This window comes from Eurypyga helias, unplaced genomic scaffold (assembly GCF_000690775.1).
Source record: "Eurypyga helias isolate BGI_N326 unplaced genomic scaffold, ASM69077v1 scaffold43262, whole genome shotgun sequence".
NCBI lineage: Eukaryota > Metazoa > Chordata > Aves > Eurypygiformes > Eurypygidae > Eurypyga > Eurypyga helias.
In genome coordinates, this window is record NW_010234792.1 from 17,162 (window position 1) to 36,597 (window position 19,436).

General features: G+C 37.7%; 1 protein-coding gene across 1 annotated transcript in view; it reads left to right on the forward strand.

Annotated features, from left to right (window-relative positions):
- Positions 1-19,436, forward strand: part of LOC104505840 (small conductance calcium-activated potassium channel protein 2) — a 49,956-nt gene that overhangs the window by 10,172 nt on the left and 20,348 nt on the right. The window contains exon 2 of the mRNA XM_010146563.1: positions 15,389-15,530. Within this exon, the coding sequence (XP_010144865.1) occupies positions 15,389-15,530 (142 nt within the window). The remainder of the gene's footprint in view (positions 1-15,388; positions 15,531-19,436) is intronic.

The window sequence follows — 19,436 nt, forward strand, 5'->3', positions numbered from 1 at the left end:
ACAGCTATGCTTTCATTTCCTTGCCTGTAACGCTGTGACCCCTGTTTTGGAACAGATTAATTGGGCATCTTCAGCAGGTGCAAAGCGACTCTGCAAGCGGGATATGCACAGCTTGAAAACACAAAGCAGTTATTACTTACTAATGCACCTGGAAGCTAGCTGGAATTTAGTGAACTACAAGACCAGATGTTAGGACACTCACCCCACAGTAAGACAGCAAAAGATCCTTTGCTGGCCATGTGGGCAGGCGCTAGGCAGTGAAGGTCTGGCCTCCACAGCTCCCAGGGACAGTCCTCTGCTGCTGCGTTGACACCTCCTGCCGCGCTGCTGTCATTGATGGATGGATGATCCTCTCTGGCCGCAGCCACAGCAATCATCCAGACTGGCTGCCTGTTTTTTTTACTTTACGACTTTACACCTTTCCACCTTAGGGTTTTACCTACTTACTGACCTTCTTAAGCAGCAGAAGTGTATTCCTTCTTGTTAAATTTAGTGGTTATGACCCAAGGCACTGCTAGCTTATGCATATCCATTTTAGAACACATTCTTCATTTGTAGAAAACTAAACATTTGCATGTTGCTGCTTCAGCACAGTAGAATAACTTTTGTTTTATTTCAACCTGTCTTCGGTTGGGTCTTTCTTTCACAGAATCAATAGCAGACCAACAAAGATGTAAAGGACACAGCTTCATAGTAATATACTTCTGGTCATTGCACAGTAGAGCAAATAGTTAAATAGAGATGTGACTAAAAATCTTTACAGGTTTGGGGATCAGCTGTCAAAACCTATGCAGTTTCAAACTGTGACCTGGTGATCTCATGCTCTCATAAGCTAAGTCATCTTGAGCCATGATAATCTGTGTTCAGGAATGGGTACTGATTGAATAACTGGTGCTAAATTATCTGGGAGTTAGCAGTTCTGCGATATAGAAGTGTCATTTTTTTAAAAAGACTTAAACCAGTGTCTAATTATTATCTAAAGTCTATGATCTTTTTCACAGACATGAGAGATAATAATATAAAAAACCCACCCTAGCGGAAGTACCTTGTCTCTGCTTGCAGAAAGGATTATGAGCTAGTAATGCTTTTCTGCCCTTAGCTTGCTGCATATTAGCTGTCTCATGCTGTCTGCATGTTTTTGAAATGAAACAAAACAAGGAGTCAAAAGACATTGTTGGCCTTGTTGACTGTGTAACTGTTAAACAGTAGGATTTAATGTAAAAGGAAGAAAAAATATTTTAGTCCTAATGCAGCTTGATGCAGTTTGAGGGAAGAGGAGGATTTTGGCTGAGTGTATTTGTGTTTTTTGGCTTGTTTTCTGCTGCTGCCACCTTTCTAGTAGGTATAGGATGGATATGGGATGTAAGATCTAAAGCAGAGAAGCTGCTCTGGAGACGAGTATGGATAAGCATGGAAGGTCTTTTGATTAATAATCAAGTCAGCAGGGTCAATGGCTTTGTTTTGAATTCAGCATTTGACTGTCTGAGGGGGAAAATTAAACGTGGGTTTATAAAACATTGCACACCAGCAGCAGGTTTTGCAGTGAAGTGGTGGTAGGCAAATGTTGAGTGTGTTCTGGTGCAGATGCTGTTTGACAGATGGACCATCAATTCGCTGCTTCAGGCTTGCCTTCGCTAGTTACAGAGGGATGACATTAGTCTTTGTCCCTTTTAGTTCATCCACTGCCTTCTTTGCTGTTACTGAATAACCTAAATTTATCAGTTTTGTAGACGCTGAGTTTAATTGACTTGACCTGAGAATTGTCCAGAATGTTTTCCTTTGTGACTGTAGTGTCAGTCCAGGGGCTGGACTGCCTATTTCTGGGCGTACAATAGCCTATGTGGGAAATGACCTTGCCAATTATTTACAGTAAGTAATAGCCTTCTAATAAAAACAGTTTGGCTCTTCACTGAGTTTCAGAAAGAATATACTTAATGTTCTAATTCCTTGAGTTATAGGTGATCCTTTATGTTAATTTGTACTTTAAAGAATGCAGTAGATGTAACCTGCAAAACTTCCCCAATCTGAGACTGGGGATGCATTTATTTCCCCAATAGAGATGCAACATTGCCTGAACTTGAACAGTGAGATTTCAGATCAAGTATCCATGCACAAATGTCTTTCCCTTTTGACTTTGATTTAATCACTCATCCTTTCAGAAAATCATCATACACCTTCAGACTAATGAGCTTCTAAAATTGTAACCTCAACTATTTAAACTTCGGTGTTAAATTGCAGTCTTTCTCAGTAGATTCTTTCCAAGGTATTCAAAAGCAAATTATATGTTACATTTAGTTAAACACCAAAGATGCTTGTCAGCTCTCAATAGTACTTGCAGTACTTAATTTTCTTCTTTTTCCAAGTCTACCAGCATTTAACAAAAGTTGTGCCTGATAATTCTCGATAATGCTCCTTTCAGAGTAGTATTTGCTCAAACAGTTGAATCTCCTCCCAAGCAGATCACATCAGTTGCCTTCCTTGTTCTCTGTGTGCTGGGAGGCAGAAGACCTGCTGACGCAATCAGTGTACCGCAGCAGGACACTGTTGTCCTTCAGTGACTGTGTTTCTGATGGCAAGGAGTATGACTTCTTTTCATTTTTGGAAAATGAGATGTAGCAAAGATAATTGACCAAGGACCAGATGCCATGGCCTGATGTTACAGTGCCTGCTGGAGACACAATAATCTTTATCAAAAACTACATATTCTGGCAGTTCATTTTTACTTTATTTCAAAAGAAAATAAAAATTTGGACTAAAATAGTGTTAGCATGTTTTTAATAGGAAAACATGCTTTGCTGTTTGTTATTCAGGTAACAGGCAGTAGTGTTGTTGGAAGTGAAGAACACACTGAAGTGGGAGTTTCAGTATACCAGCAAGTATGCTAAATGTATACAAATAATTTATAAATTCAAAAAAGTACTAAAAAGTGGAAAATTCCATTATTTAATGATATGGAAGATGTTCTGTTTGGTAAAGCATGAAATAGAGAATCCATCCCACAGTTCTGTTGTGACCTTGAACAAAGTCACTTAATCTCTTTGTATCTACTCGATGCAGAGAATTATATTTACTGTTATTGTTTGGTGTGGTGCCCTTATATAGAATAGAAGAATGGCTTGCACTTAGCCAGCAAAAAGTCCTATTAAAATATGATCACAGTACTAATGCTTTTATATTGTTTAAAAATATTGTATAAGCAGGGTTGCAATCTAGCTATACCAGTTCTGAGGAGCAATGAGAGGAGTATGAAAATGTGTGAAATACTGTTAATTCTGTATGCCTACATTTTGCTTTCTCACATTTTGGCGGAAGCTATTCAGAAAGAATAGGCCATCCCCTGCAGAAGGCTGTGTGGCTGCACTGCAGCTCCACAGCTCTTCAGTCTCAACTCCTGAACCTAAAGGAGAAATTGTGCGAAGCTGGGTGGCATGGAAAAGTATGACTGTAGATGTCGTGTATTTTCCAGGAATTTTTAATCCATATGGTGGCAAGTCTCTGTGGTCATCCCCTCTGGGAGACTATGGACTATATTTCTTCAAATCAAAAGTTGCAGTCTAGAGAAACCCAAGATTTTTTCTTTTAAAAATGAAAGATAGTTTGACTTTTAGTCACCTTTTTTCTTGAGTTTTATAGAACGTAACAAATGTAGTTGAACTCTTAGAAGAAAGTTTTTCAGTCTATGTTAAATATGCCATGTTCATAAATTTTTTTAAAGAATATTTTGTTGCTACAGAAACGCAACTTAGGTATGAAGTGATCCCAACTCTACTAGAATGAGTCACACATCTTCAGTTCAGTGCCTAGTCCTCTTCTTCCTTTCCCAAACCAAACATCTTCTGCTGAATAGCTCTGACTTGTTTATTGTTTGCTGTCATGACCTTTTTCTAATGGATTAAGGTGTTTTTGACCTGTGATCATTACTCATTTAAAATGCAGGGTAAAACCCAACTGAACTAAAGTATCTCTTCGTTATTCTTTGTGATACTTTCAAATTATAATCACAGATACTTTTTTTGAAGCAGGAGAGCTGCAACAGTTAAGACACCAGAGAAGTTGTAGCTCTGCAATCACAATTGAAGCTCTACACATGCCTATGATTACTTTTTTTTTTTTTTTTAAAATTTGGATTCAGTTTCTGTTGTATATGTAGAGTCTTGCAGAAGGCCAGTTCTGCCAAGCAAGTGAAGGGAGGAGGATTAATAGCTCCCTCAGGGCAGAGTTATTCTTGCTAGAACAAGACCTGCTCGTGCATATACACTTCCCCATGTTTGTCCCATCAGTGAATTCATCTTGTTTCTAGGGCCAAGAGAGCACTGTAAATTAGATTTCAAGTTTGTGTAACATTTAATCTTCCTGCTCGTATTCTTTGTTGCAATTTAACAGTAATTATGTTAACAGACTTCATGAACCATTCCACATTCTGAAAAAGAAGTAACTAGTAAGTTGACATTACATCTAGTTTTCATATCAAGCCAGTAAAGTTAGAGACACCATGCTCAAATTCACATGTTCCCATCCTGTAAATCCTTAGTTAAGCACGACCCCTGATTATGTGCTTGTCTGCCTATATTATGACCAAAGAGATAAGTATGAAAATCACATAGATACCTCAAACATCTATTCTATGATTTGCATAGAAATTACCTATAGAGGAATCAATAGGCATTAGATATTTTCAGTTTTATTAAAGGATTTTTCCAGCACGTTCAACGTGTAGACTGCAAGATACATGCTCTAAGTGTATATAGTGCAAAAGTTAAGTTCAGTTGCCACTCCATCCAGACTTCTTCCCACCATTATAATGTAAAGTGACAATATGTAACTGCTCCTTCTGGCTGAAAATGTCAGCTGCTTGAGTTCCTTCAGAGCACTGAATTTCATTCCTTTCTTCAGTGCTTCACCGAGTACCAATAGAAATGAAAAGTCAGAAAGTCTTGACCGAAGGCCAAGGTATCAGGCAACACAGTGGTCTTGGTGAAAATAATTTGACAGTAGAAAGAACTCTGTTGTGTGTATGTTCTTTAGAGAAAATACTGCAAGATCTTTTTCCTTTTTTCGTCCTTTTTGGTAAATGTCATGAAATGAGAGGGGCTGATCCCTGCACTGTAAGTGAATGTAAAAGTTATTCTGTCCTGAAAGCAAAGAAACAAACTTGAAAATGCAGAATTAGGAAAACTAAAAAGCCTGATTAAATCTTCTCTGTAATGAGAAAGTAGGGGAGAAGAGTCAGACTTCATATAATCTCACACTCCCAGTGTTACAGAATCTGACGGCAACATGCCAAGGCCTAAAACAGAGCAAAGAAAACCATAGCTGCACCTGGCATTTTGAACATCTTATGGTGAAGGTCTCTTAAGCATTTTCTTTTTGGGTGCCTTTAGCTGGCAAATACCTGTGTCTTCAAATCTGGTGCTGCAGAGATCTGCATAAGCAAATGAGGATGGTATTCCTTTATTAACATTATCAGGGTTAAGGACTATGTACAGCTGTATTACATTTCTGGTAGCCTGACTGTAACTATGGTGTTCTCTCAGCTTGCATTTTCCGTGAGAGACCTGTGGCCAAAGTCTGTCCCATAGTTGATTCATGTACACTGTCACTCCACTGGAAGGTGTGGGGCACCAGAGAGACGCAGTAGATAACCTTTCTCAACCCCTAGTAAATTAATGTCTCTAGATTATTCATAAAATTCACCCTGAAGTGTTTTCCTAGCATTACAATTGGTTTGATGAAAAGAACAGAATTGAAAAAGGGAGAACACTTTAAAGAAAAATATTGACAGCCTCCTGTTGAAGTTTTATACATAAAAATACAAAATATTTATGTTACAAGTGCTTTCCCTGCTTCATTTGCTATGTACCAATATATGGTTATGCTTTTATACATCTTTATGTTTCATAACGTTAAATGTACTTACTGTTCCCAGTACATCAGTAACAAACTGTTAGTGAAATCTAGCACAGCCTTCAGATGACTCTCAAAAGTACACAGACTTTGGGTTTGGAGTTGTCTTTATAAATATTCAGTAAAATCTGTCTAGTTTCAAGCAGTGTGACTTACACAGTCAATAAACTCAATACAGCCTTTCCTTTTCATGAAGGGAATTAAAACATGCTCAAGGAATAATTACACTTTAGCTTGATTTAATTTAAGCATATGGCTCCATCGTTGTCCATGATTAGTGTCCATGAGTAGGGTGTGAGCCTAGTCCCAAATTTGAGACAGTCAATGAAATTTTTTCCACTGAACGCAGGCTTCCACTCTGATCCAATGTTAGTTTAAAAAAAATTCTGCCTAGATTTTGTAAAATAGTTACTTGTAAGGTGCTGTGCTGTATAAGGAAGTTTTATTCTGCAGTTTATCCAGAACATATATTTTCATGAATCTGTAGGTTATTTTGGTTTTTATTTCTAAGGAAAATGAAATTGGCTTTGGCCTTTTTTTTGGCTTTTTTTTTTTTTTTTTGGTCATCTGTTCCCAGTGTTCGTTACATGGAGGACATGCATCTGTTGGTAAAATTGTTGATATTCTCACAAAGTTTGGACCAAAAAAAGCGGGCTGGGTGGCTGAGAGCTTGCATTTCATTCCCTTTTATGGAAGGAAATATATAAGCTTCTGATGTAGAAAGCTAAGATATTAAAAAATAGTAATTTGCAAGATGTTAAAGGAAAGTACTTCCATGAGAGAAAAATACCTTCAGTTTGTCAGAAACTCTTCTCTGGGAATTCAGCATCATCTTTGCAGTATAATTTCCCCTCCTCCTCTCTTTCACCCCCTTTTCCCACATACAGGAGAAAAAAAAGACTAAATTTTACCTTGTTCTGCCATTTTATGTCAGAAAAAAAGGGTGGGCCTAATTTTAAGCGCATAATGATTAATTCTATTTTTAATTCCAAAAACTTCTATTTCTGAAGCTTTTCTTCAGCAAATTAGTTCAGATTTTTTAAACATCAGTTGATTCTGATGATCTCAACTTAAAAAAAAAAAGAACAATATACAAACCTTTCATCCTTCTGAGGGTGGCTTGTGTATAAAATAGTAACAGGACATCTCCAGAGAAAATGCAGAATGCAAGATAGGGGAAAATTTTAGAAGGGAATTAGTTGCTAGTGAATATAATGAATGATCCACAGTAGAGCTCATTAAAAAACTCTTTGATTTTGAATGATTCATATTTCTATCATAACACAGCTTTACCCAGTGCTGTTACAGGCTTCGAAAAAGTAAAGCAAGCCTTAAAAATAAGATTTATTTTTACTGTATTGAGAAATTTAAAAGATTATACTGTGTAAAACAAATATGTCTGCAGAAAGATAAGACTATATATCTTTTAAAATCAGATTACAGAGTAGTGCTGAAGAATAAGTTTTTCCTCAGTATTGCTTATGTCACTTCAGTTTACTTGTTTTATATGCATGCATTATAATATTTTTTCAATTTATAGTAGCATCTTTTACTGAACCTCATTGGATAAAGATGATACACAGAACTACAGAAAGAGCGTGTCTTAGCTGTTTTGGTTTTTTTTTCTATTAGTCAATGTGTTCGCAGTCTCAGTAGTTTCTTAACTACTTGTTGAATTCTGCTTGGAAAGCAAAGATACTCAAGAGTGGTTTGTGAGGGATTGGAATGGGCATGTTCCCTTCTCCAGCTCCTGTCTTAAACCTTTTAGGCAGTATCTCTCTCCCCTAGACTGAAGAGTCATGCTCTCTCCATTTTGAATTAATTTTAAAGTTGAAGTAGCTTCTAAAATGTATTCTGAGATACTTCCACAGTCTGTATCCTGACAGGTAGGGCAATGAAATGAAGATGTTGATGTGAATCAGCTTTGTGCTTGAGAAGAGGCTTAAAGCAATTTTGCTTCCTATGGTGAATGCTCTCTTCATGAATCTGCTAAAGTGAAAAAAGGGCACCAAAAGCTCTTTTTCAGGTGCATTGCAGGAAGACGGATTGGTTGTTCCCCAGGAATTTTTCCCTCCACGTTGTTTCACGTATAGAGACTGAGGCATGTAAAGGGCTACTTTGCTGTTTCGGGACATGCCGCTGTTTTTGGCAAAGTGGAGACTTATGCAACTTTTGGATGTCTAATTTAAGATATTTATTTTTAAACATACATGCTGTTATAGAGGACTTTTAGTTCATTGTGTTTTAGTCATTTGAGCAGAGTAATAAAACTGTGAAGTACAGAGCTGAAGGCTCGGAAGGTGAAGAACACCCAAATAATGATAAGCTCTAACAAATATGGTTAACTTCATGCAGGGAATCTGTTGGAGAGCTATGAAAAATTAAAATATGATTTTTCATTTCCAAAAATGAGGCAGAAAATTGTATGACAATATTTTGTGCTGCAGTTATCCATCCCTGGAGCAGAGCTCTACTTTGCGTTGAAAAAGGTACTAGTGTGTGTTTGTGAAATCGAGTACGTAGCATATGATCATGGAATAATGGAGCGCACTGTAATACCTGTGCCAAAATTAATGAATATAGATTGTTCCAGACCTTACTGTTTCGGTGCTAATTGTCACCCTTGATCCAGCACCTAACAACAGCCATTAGAGCCTGAGTTTGCCTCTTGGCACTTGAGTGATCTGAAGCATGCTTAGTATTTATGCAGAGTCTGGACACACGTATATAGGAGTTGGGAAAGGCTAGAGAGTTGAGTTTTTAAAATCTGAAGGCCACCCTGTGAAACATAAAACTGTTTTTGTTGGAGACAGAATAGCATCAAATTTAAATAAATTTCAGTAGAGCTGTGAAAATCTGAAGGCCTGGGCCTGCTCCACAGTGTGAGGAAGTTAGATCCCCCCAAAAGATTGTCTTGAGTATAATAAAATGTATTAGTCCAAATACTTAGAGTGGCCAAAATTTGTGTGAAGGGTAATTAATAAAAGTCATCTGAAATGGAAAGAATTAATCATGTAACCTTCATGTCAGCTGCTGCTGTTCGTGCCAGCTTTCATCTCTGAGATAGAAAGGTGTTCCTGCTGTCCTTACTTTGTTTTCTATTTCTCTTGTGCATATTTTATTAAAATGAACCATGTTTAGACACAGTGTACCTGATTGTTTGTCAAAGCAGTTGGGATATATGTTTAAAAAATCCTGCAGCAGGCAGAGCTCATTCAGGTCTCTGGGAGTTAGAGGTTGGTTTAAGACTTCAGATGCAGCTTTCCAAGATCTTTAATGTTATTCATTATTCTGCTGAGTCACAACAAGCATATGGGAAATAAATACATGTTATAGCTACGTTTAAACCCCCAAACAAGCATTTAATTGCATTATTATGCTTCTAAATGTTGAAGAGAAGAAACATAAATTTTTAGTTTTTGTTGTAGTTTAATTAGCTTAGCAATTTTACTAGGACGTTTCTTGATGCATGTAATGACGCTCATAACAGCAAAGCTTTATTAGCATCCAGAATGTGGTACAAAGGCAAAGTAAGAACTCTGAAAGGGCTAAGCATGGAAACACTAGAAGCATTTTAAAGGGTCATCAGTGGAAACTGGGGGAAAAAAAAAAAAGGAAATCCTGGTCCCACTGAAGCAATGGGATCTTTCATAAGATACATTAGGGTTTCCATATTGTCCAAGACCTTCTGGAGCAGTAGTTAACTACTTTATTCTGAGCAGTACTTTTCTGTACACTGATACTGAGTGCTTCTATCTTTGCTGCGGTTCCTCATAGTGAATTGCTGTCTGTCACAAATTTAAAGGTTTCTCAATTTCAAAATACTTGTAGAATTCATCTTACACAATTATTGAATGCAGGTTAAATAAAAAATTAAAAAAAAGTCGAATAATATTTTCAAGGAGCTTCAGCAACTTTGATGTCTTACAATTATGTTTGTAGCTGAATGACCTCTCTTGGAAAGATGGAAAATCTTTCCGTCTATCACGACTGCAGACAGGTGTACCGACTTAGCAGAACATCAGCTCTTCACAGCACCAGGAAGACAAGGCAAGACCTTCACCACGGGAGGTCAAATAGAAGTTTGGTACTCTTTGAAAAAATGGCAATTAGTCCTTATTTCTGTGCCCTGGTTACCCATTGCCCTGGAACTAACTTCAGCCAGGGCTTTAAATAATTTTATGTCTTCACACTTATGCTTGAACTGGAATTTATTTTCAAGAATAATTATTAAATTTATTAAAACATGCCATCTCACCCTTCTATTTTTGTGTTGATTTCTCTCTCTCTGTTCTGTTGTTTTCTTTTTGATTATTTTTTCCATGCATCTTAGGCAACGTATTAACATACACTACTTATTTAATGATATTTAACATTTCTTTTTTGGATTTATTGGTTTTCCATAAATTATCCGCAAATACTAGAAAAATCATGAACATTTTGACTGCTGTAGAAGCAATCCAGACAGCTTATTCGCACCCGTTACTTTTGCTTGGGTTCAGAACTGCTACTGATGTGAGTCTGTCTGTATGAAATCCAGACATTTGCCTTGGTGTTTTGCACTTCCATGAAGTGCGTTTTTGTGACAAGAACATCTTTGCTGCGGTTCAGAAATATTTGGGGGATGTCAACAGACATGTTGGAAAAAAGACAAGGAGTGACATGCACTTTACAGGCTGCCTTTCTGATCCTAAACCTGTCAAGGCAGGCAAAATTTCTTCCCTTGACTTCATTAGACTGAATGTCAGCCCTGCCGTTCCTTCCAAGTGCCATTGTGGTTTTCTTTTTTTTCTTTCTTTTAAACAGGAGGAACTGAGAAAGAATAAAAAGACCTGTCTTTTATCATCACTGTATTAATGGATAAAAAGCTGCCAGTACATACCATCTAACTAAGACTAAAAAGGCACTTAGTAACAGAATGACCTGATACTGTGGGAGAGCTCTAATAGCTGGTTAGATCAATCAGCATCTCAGCAGAGTCTTGACAAGTTTCTGATTTAATGGGCTGAGCCTGTTTCCAACTGTTACTGGTCTAAAAGATTTTAAGGTTTGACAAGACTAAACCAAATCCTGCCGTTGTAGTGCAGTCCAGGAATTTCTTCATGATTATTGTAAAAGCAGGCCATTTTCAACCATTCTTTTAATTCTTCCCTTGACTTGTTCAAGAAAGCAAAACCAAAGGTGGGAAAGTTATGGAAGGCTGTCCATAGAGGCAAGATAAACTGAAATGAAGCTGCAAAGTGTGAAGTAATACACCAGTGGTCAAGCTTAATGTTATACTTGATTTCTTCTCATTCATCGCTTTTTAAGGTGAACGCGTCTCAGATGTCAAAATGTCAATGTGTGATAACTGTGCGCAGCTAAAAAGCTGATCTTTCAACAGTTAAATCAAACATCATCAAACATGAACATAGTTCTGAAGGAAAGCAGTAATGAAAATCATGATACCGATGGTGAAACCAGGAGAAAAGGACTGGTGTTTGGTAAACAATCTGGAATATTACTTTGACAAGCCAAGACAGTGCAGTAGTGTCAGCTGAGGAATAGATTCATGTCCTCCTGAGATGAATGGTAGAACTCCCACTCAGTTTGGCTTGGTAAGGAAATGAGCCATGCTGGTTTTGCACAAATCTAACCATTCAGTTACTTTTGGTTTAAATTAGAGTAATCTCAGGAGTTACACATAGTGTTTGGTGAGAACTGGATAGTGGTGTTTCACAGAATGAGGGTTGCCCGCTGAGTAACGTGTTCCAGCTGCAGCACTGCTGACCTGCTAGCATATTCCCTGTAAGAGAAGGAGTGAAAAAGTGATACATAATACTTATGCCTATCTGACTTCATCCAAGGATTTTCCTATCTCAGGGGAATACACAGCTTTTCTGAATGACCCTTTATTCTGCTGCCATGTGAGGCTGGATGTGATCCAGAAAATCAACCTGTTTATAGCTGCAGCTTTAATGAAATTAAATACTACCTCTTACCTTCAAGTACCTCACTGTGTTTCTAGTGCAAGTTTTTATTGACTAAGCGTCGTGGGCTTCAGGTATTTAAATAAATATTTTTGTATTGATTAGAATTTCAAAATCAAAATCTTTATAAAAATAAAAACCTTTATCAAATGAAATATTAATGACAAAAGGCTTATGTTTTGAAGTTTAGTTGGTAATGACTGGATTTTGCTTCATATGCAACTCGTCACTGAGAGGATATCTTTGATTCTCTTTACTTCCTGAGCGTTGGGGTTTCTGAGCTGTTCATGGTACAGCATTTTCCTGTCAGGTTTCAGAGCTCTCAGGTAGAGAGCGAAAAGTTTAGGAAAATTGCAGTTGAATGCCGGAGTCTGTTACATCCAAGATGTGTTTCACAGTCCAGCTAGAATGAGGAGATGTTTGTCGTAGCTGCTGACAACTGACAGTGGGCAAGACAGCTCTGCTCCAGCCATGTGGATGGCTTTCCTCCTCACTGATGTGTGTTACGATTGGCTCTGCTGGGGATACTGTCGATAGCAAGGTGAAAAGTACAGTGATGAGAATGACTGTCGCAGGCCTTCTGGTGACTTCACTGCAATATGTTATAGGTGCACTGATGGAAAAAGATGGGAAAGTTTAACTTCTGCTGTGTTCATTTTACTGTTCCCTGCATAAATGGGGAAGTTGAGTATTCGGGACTGTGATAACTTTGGAAGCAAATCAAAAAGTCAATGAGTAGGTTTCTTTGCCCGTCCTCAAAGCAATTGAAATGGCTCCAAGTGCTCATTTTCAGACACTCCCATGGTTGTAGAAGTAAGACTTTGCAATTTCTGCATTGCTAAGAAATTGCTTTTCCTGTTTTGATATAGATGTAGTAATTTGCTACCTGATGATAGATGCAGGGTAGCCAAAATCTAAACTTGTAGGTTCCCTTGTTGCTGCCATTCAGCTCAAAAGAAAGACTTCCCTGGCTTTGCTCATTCAGGCTTGAATCCCAAGCGATGCCGCTGCATAATGACATAGCAAAACTCTTGGAAGTGCGTACTGGCAAAACTGTAATCTTAGGAAAATCAGAAGGGTGTAGGCATGTACCAGAATACCTAACCACAGAGTTTCAAAATTCATGAGTGAAGTTTCCAAAAACAAGACCAAAAAAAAAATATCCAGTTTCCTATAAATCTGGCATAGAAATAATGGGATTATCAGGACAGTGAATGCCCTTTTAAATTGTCTCTGTTGTATTTACAGATTTTTAACTTGAGAAGCCACTTCTTCAACAAACCCTCTACAGGTGCTTTTGTTGAAAAATGAAATTAGGTCATAATCTGCATGTTTTGCCATGCTTGAGCTGTTGAGCCCATAGAGAGGATACGAAGTATCCTTTGTTTCTTATTCACAGTAAATTCATAAGTACTGATGGTCATTTTTAAATTAAGCATGCACCATTTAATTGCTGAACTGTAACCTTAAAATCACAACCAGGTGAAATATTCAGAGTAGGAAATCCAAGAGCACTGAGCTGACAAGATAAAAATATTTGAACTGGCGCTTGAATTGTGCTGCTAAATACGGATGCAGATGGCTCTAATGAATATTACATCTAGGGGGCCTTACTAATTAAGATCCATGTCTCCAATGAAACTTGAAAGATTACTGTTGTGCTTTTTAAAGTTTAACCATATGTCATCTTTGTTAAATGATCTATGTGCAGATTGGCTTCTGTGTTTTCTGCCATGGGTAAAGGAAGATAAGTGGATAAAGACTTGATTATCTTTTCTGTGTGTTGTTCAAGGCTTAAGGGAGAGGGCTTGGCATTCTTCATATGAATCTGGTGTTTATTTCAGGAACTTACTGATTTGTACTTGAATGTTCTGTTTTCAGTCATATGAAGATTTCTATAATTAGCACCATGTAGGTCTGAAATTTTCTGAGGATGTAACTATTTGAACAAAATGTAGGAAAAATCAAAAGCATTGCATTGCATTTTCATCTGCATAGGAAAACTGTTTTCTGTCTGAATTACAGAAATGGGCAGGTTCAAAACCCAAAGAGGAGCATTAAAGAAACGTACTGTAAATATTTACATAACATTTACTGTTATTTAGTTGAGTTGCTAGCCGTGTGTTGTGGCTATGGCTCCTTCTTTGAAGCTCACCCAAAGCCTATGGATCGTATCACTTACATGATACTCGAAGGGAATTGCATGATACATAGCCTTGTTCTTGCCTCCTGGATGGGATGAATAAGCCTCCCTTCCTTCATCCATATATTTCACAGCTTTTACTTGCTACGTTCGTTAAATGGAGCCTAATATCCATGACATTTTCCCCATGACTGGGAAAAAAACCAACGTGAGATCTCTTTTTGTTGTGGTGTCTTTGTGATCGCAAAAAACTGCTCTGTCATGGAGATGGCAGTCCAGAAGGAAAGAAAACGGAAGCAATTGTTTCAGTTGTGGAAAGCAGGTTGCTTCCGGGTTTCTGAACTAATTCCCTAATGCCCCTCTGTGACCCACTGTGAGATGTGGATTTAGGGTCTGGCTATAATGATACCTTTGGGAATCAAACAGCACAGAGAGCTAACCTGAGGCTTCAAAGCAGCTGCAGGGGTTACTGCAACCTTGAGGCTGCAGTAGCTGCCACAAATGGTCTCTGCTGCAGAGCTGCTCTGTCCAGGGAGCAAAGCTCCACTTAGGTTACACTGTGAGCCGTTTTTCTCCTACAGAGTGGTGACAACAAGTTTTAGCCCTAAAATGGGTCCTTATGGCTTCTCAGTTGATTAGGTGTGTATGTCGTGAAGACTATTCATCTGAACTTGTTTTCTTTGAAGGAGAAAATGAACATATTCTAGTAGAATATTAAAAATACAACAACAAATAGGGTATCAAGAAATTGCATTTAATAGCAGACTGAAGACAAAAGGGAGGTTTTTCTGTATTTAAGGTAAAGATCTTTTGATGACGAGAAATACAATGACATATTTTTCTATTTATCTTGAACATGTTGAATCCAGGGGAGGATCTGAGGCTGTCTAAGTCAGCATTTACATGATAGCTCATGATTTTATTTCCAATCACAGACTTACTTTGAGGCCAAGGAGATGGAAATGTGTTCTACTGTCATCTTGCCCACACCTCCTTTTCTGATTTTCCTGTTTCCCTCACACTGCAGCAAGTATAGTAGACTGGAGTCTTATGCTGCTGCAGAGGTTTAGCAGAACTTGTACCCCTGGTGAAGAGATTCTGTTAAAAACCAAGAGGTTTCTGCTATTTTAATAATAATAACGGAAGACTGGATTACAAACCATCCTAAGTATCCCTACAACTGGTGCTATTGTTGTACCTTCTGTTTCTTTACTGCTGATTCAATTTTATTTGAGTTTTATTTAATTCATTATAGCTGCTTTTAAAAGGAAATAACTCTGGAATAGAGAAATGGTTGTGTGACTAGTTAATACGATTTCTTTCTGAGAGAACAAAAGTTCACATGATAAAGAGATTTTCCTTTTCTTTTCAGGTACCATGATCAACAGGATGTTACGAGCAACTTCCTTGGAGCAATGTGGTTGATTTCAATAACTTTTCTATCCATTGGATACGGTGACATGGTACCTAATACATACTGTGGGAAAGGAGTCTGTTTACTCACTGGAATTATGGTGGGTGTTTCTGAATTTATTAATTGGATGTGAGATTGTTTGCTGCAATTAATCCCAAAACTTATAATAGTCATAAGGAAATACTTGTTTGCTGTCTTATAGTTTATATATAGTTACTCATACCATTCCTATGGTATTTCGTTCTGGTAATGGAATGGAGGATTTTCTTCTTCTTTAGATAAAATTTAGCCATGGTGTAATGACATACAGACAAATTCCACCCTGACATAATTCGCAGTTTCAAAATATCAGTAGCATCTTTCATTAAATTTTCAGGTGTCATATCATCTTGATTCACTTTGGACATGTGTAATTGGACCAGTACTAATAATGAATCTATAGTTCCGACTTTGTTTCTTAAATTGTCACAAACAAAGAAATGTGATGGTGACTAGTCTCCTAAAACATTTTGCTTGAGCATAGTATTCTACTTTATTTCTTATAAGTCTAATAACATACTATCTATAGCATTCCATTGCATTAAGTGGATTTATGTAGTGCAATTTTCACTGTAAGCGTTTTTGTTACCATTGATACAACGTAGCAATTGTTAGTCCATGCGTATTCAGATATATTTATTAACTATACTTCATGTCTGGTTTTAATTTTTCTGTATTGCACCGTTTGGTCAAAGTTTGGCAGGGAGTAAGGCAATGTATTGTAATGTCTGGAAAATTTACACATATCTACAGTAAATTAGAAGTAAAAAAGCTCTGGACTCTGCCAATTCATTTGTATCAACTCTTGTATAAATGCCTCTGTGAATGAGAAGGGCAGAATGAGCATCCTATATACTGTATGTAACAGTAGGATACATACTTGTTTCTGAACTTTTACCACTGAACATAAGTAAGGCATCTCCAATATCTGCTGTCTGTTAAAACAAGTATGTGAGGATTAGGGTTGAAAACAAATGGTATCAAATAGTGGCCCCTTTTGAAAAGGTGTTTTGCTAAAGTTTGTTTTTATAAGGGTGTATTTTATGTCCAAAGAGTAAAATAGATCAATGCATTTTTGTAATGTAGAAAATCTTTTTCCAAATGTGCTTTTTTTTTTTTTTTTTTTTTTAAAGCTATCTGACAGGTTTCAGGTCACTGATCTTTATTAAGAAAGACATTTTGCTGCTGGTGACAAATGTGTATCTCCTTAAACACCGAATCTGCAATTTAGTTGGAAGGTACAGGCTGAAAGCAGAGGAATGACTCAGAAGGACTTTTTAGAGGCTGTTGGCTAAGCTCAAATCTGCCATCTTCTGGGGTATTTGCCTTTGCTCCTCTTTCTGAGATGTATTTTGATCCAGAGAGAAAAAAATGTGGTCATAAGTTCATTAGGAGAAAAAGGAGGACAGTCAGTATATATTGCCACGGGGATGTGCAGAATGGGGACAGAGCCCTGTTACAAAGCTTTCCTTCTTCCCAGGCACCGCTTAGAAATAAGAAGCAGATGCAAGATACAGGTATCAGATCACTCTGTTCACTCAGATTGTTCAGCACTTTTCAGCATATCATTATGAAAACCTAACAGTAGCAGAAACCTAGGAGCTATGGAGCCCAGCAGAAGTGCAGTTAGAATAGTAGTATTGATACTAATCACCTGTGGGTTTCACATTGCTATTGCATTTATGCTACTGCAAATGATAGCGGCATCTGGACTGTTATTTTGAATAGCTGTGGGTAGGGTTATGATTCTGTTAAGATGAAAACAAGGTTAAAATAAAATCAGAAAAACAGACTCCAGATTATTGCAAAGATTATTCTATCGCCTGTGAATGAACCGCACAAAAGCTGAAATGATAAGGTATGTTTGTCATTTTGCTTATGGCAGCACCATTTTGTTTCCAATGTAAAATTATTTGTGGTGATTGCTTCCATTGTTTTGGTGAAGAACTAAAGTACTGACGATTACATAGCATTTGCACATATGGCATTTCTTTTTCAGAACTGAAACAAGATTCCTTTTAATACTGGACTTGTAAAATACTCACCTTCTTGTCTTTTTTTTTTATGACTGAAAATTCTGCAACTGCTTTGGAAGCATGAAGGCTCCAATCAGACTCTCATGGTAATAAACACCTTCAGAGACAGAAAGCATTCTTAGTGAAAAAACAAGTCAGGTAGCTAGTGTGTGATGGTAGGTAAAACAGTACTGAAAACCTGACCCCTAATTACATTTTTGAGGACATCCACAATACGGCTCACAAACTGTCTTCTCCAAGGAAAAAAAAAAAAAATAGGGAGCAATGGGAGAAAGTCAGATGTTGAAATTATTCTTTTCTTTTTTCTTTTTTGTATAAAGGATCTGAAAGATACAAAATGTGAAACAGTGAACATAATAATGAGCTATCTTCCAGCATAACCTACAATACCAAAAACTTACAGATCTTGAATATAATTCTTTAAAACCAACTACTCTTCTGAAACTTGTATAGTGACTAATTAATGTTTGTTGTGGAACAGACAGGATCCTAAAAGAGCAGACTTGCCTATCTTTGTTTCAGTGGGAGGGGTTGATAGTCTAATTAAGATATACACACCAGGATAATTGTTGAATGAATTTAAGATTTGGCTTTGCAAAACTGGTGGCCCATAGAGGTCTCCTTTGGTGTCTTAACCCCAGTGAAGAGAGGGCTCAGGTGCCCTGGCTCTGCTTCCACTTCTGCCTCAGAGTGCTGGTGCACCAAGTTGTGCTGGCCGTTGAAACTGCAGGTACTGCTGTCTTGATGCCCTGGTTCAAATGACATCTTTTATATTCTGTAGATTCAGTGTGAGGGAAAACAGGAAAATCTTTACATGTATTCGGATTATATCAAAAGGAAAAGAGCCTTGGGAATTGTTAGGAGTAAGCCAGTAAAGAAGTCTGGTTAGTGTATTAGAAAAATTCAAAGATAAACCAACTATGAAGAAAGAAGGTAAATAGAAAAATACGTACTGTCATGTTTAACAATTTACTTTTTCATCTTGCAAAACATTAAAATATATGAAACTTTAATAAAAATACTGACACAGCTTGATACACAGTCTATGGCATGGATTAATGCAGAGACATTTTACATACTGGCAAGTGAAAGTGAACTGGGTACCTCACTCGAATACTTATCAGTGTTTTTCCAGGTGGACTATAAACAGGAGACAAAATGTGTCTCCTCTGCCCTCTGTATACATTAGGTAGGTCTGCAAGAGCATGATGGATGGATAGAAATATGAGTGTTGTCACTGTTATCAGAATAGGATGTAGAGGAGATGGGGGGACCTACGGCATCTTCACCACAGCATGCAGCTTGTCGGTTTTGTCTGCTCACTGTAGATGACAGGGTTGTCACTGCACACCCAAGTAGGTATCTCAGATCCTGGCTGGCAGGCTGAGCTGAGCTACAGGTGAAGCGTTTAGCTTGTGCTGGTGCTAAGTGCAGCTGCTTTACATAAGCAGCTCTTTCACCTCTTTAATGGCTTTTTGGGGTTAGAGCCTTGGAGTGGTGGGCCAGATTTTCCTTGCGTCATGAGAAGTATAATGAAGTTTGCACACATCAGGGAAAAATTCTTCAGTTTGAGGTACCAGAGCACTGGAACAGGCTGCCCAGAGTTGCTGTGGGGTCTCCTTCTGTGGAAATATTCAGAACCCACCTGGATGCATTCCTGTCCAACCTGCTGTACACTAAGGGTTGGACTAGATGATCTCTGAAGGTTCCCTACTATTCTGTGATTCTGTGAAAAATTTAAAGGGGGAAGGTAGAAATCGGTAGAAGTAAAAGAAGGGGCAAGTGTGTGAGGGTATGGGATGATCGTAGTTATTGACTGTGAGATGGATAATTTTGCATCTGTAAGCTTTTGTATCTACGCAAGATAAAACAATGGGTCTGTCCTTCCGACTCCAAATACAAACATCTGATGCAATGTTTGAGAAGGACTC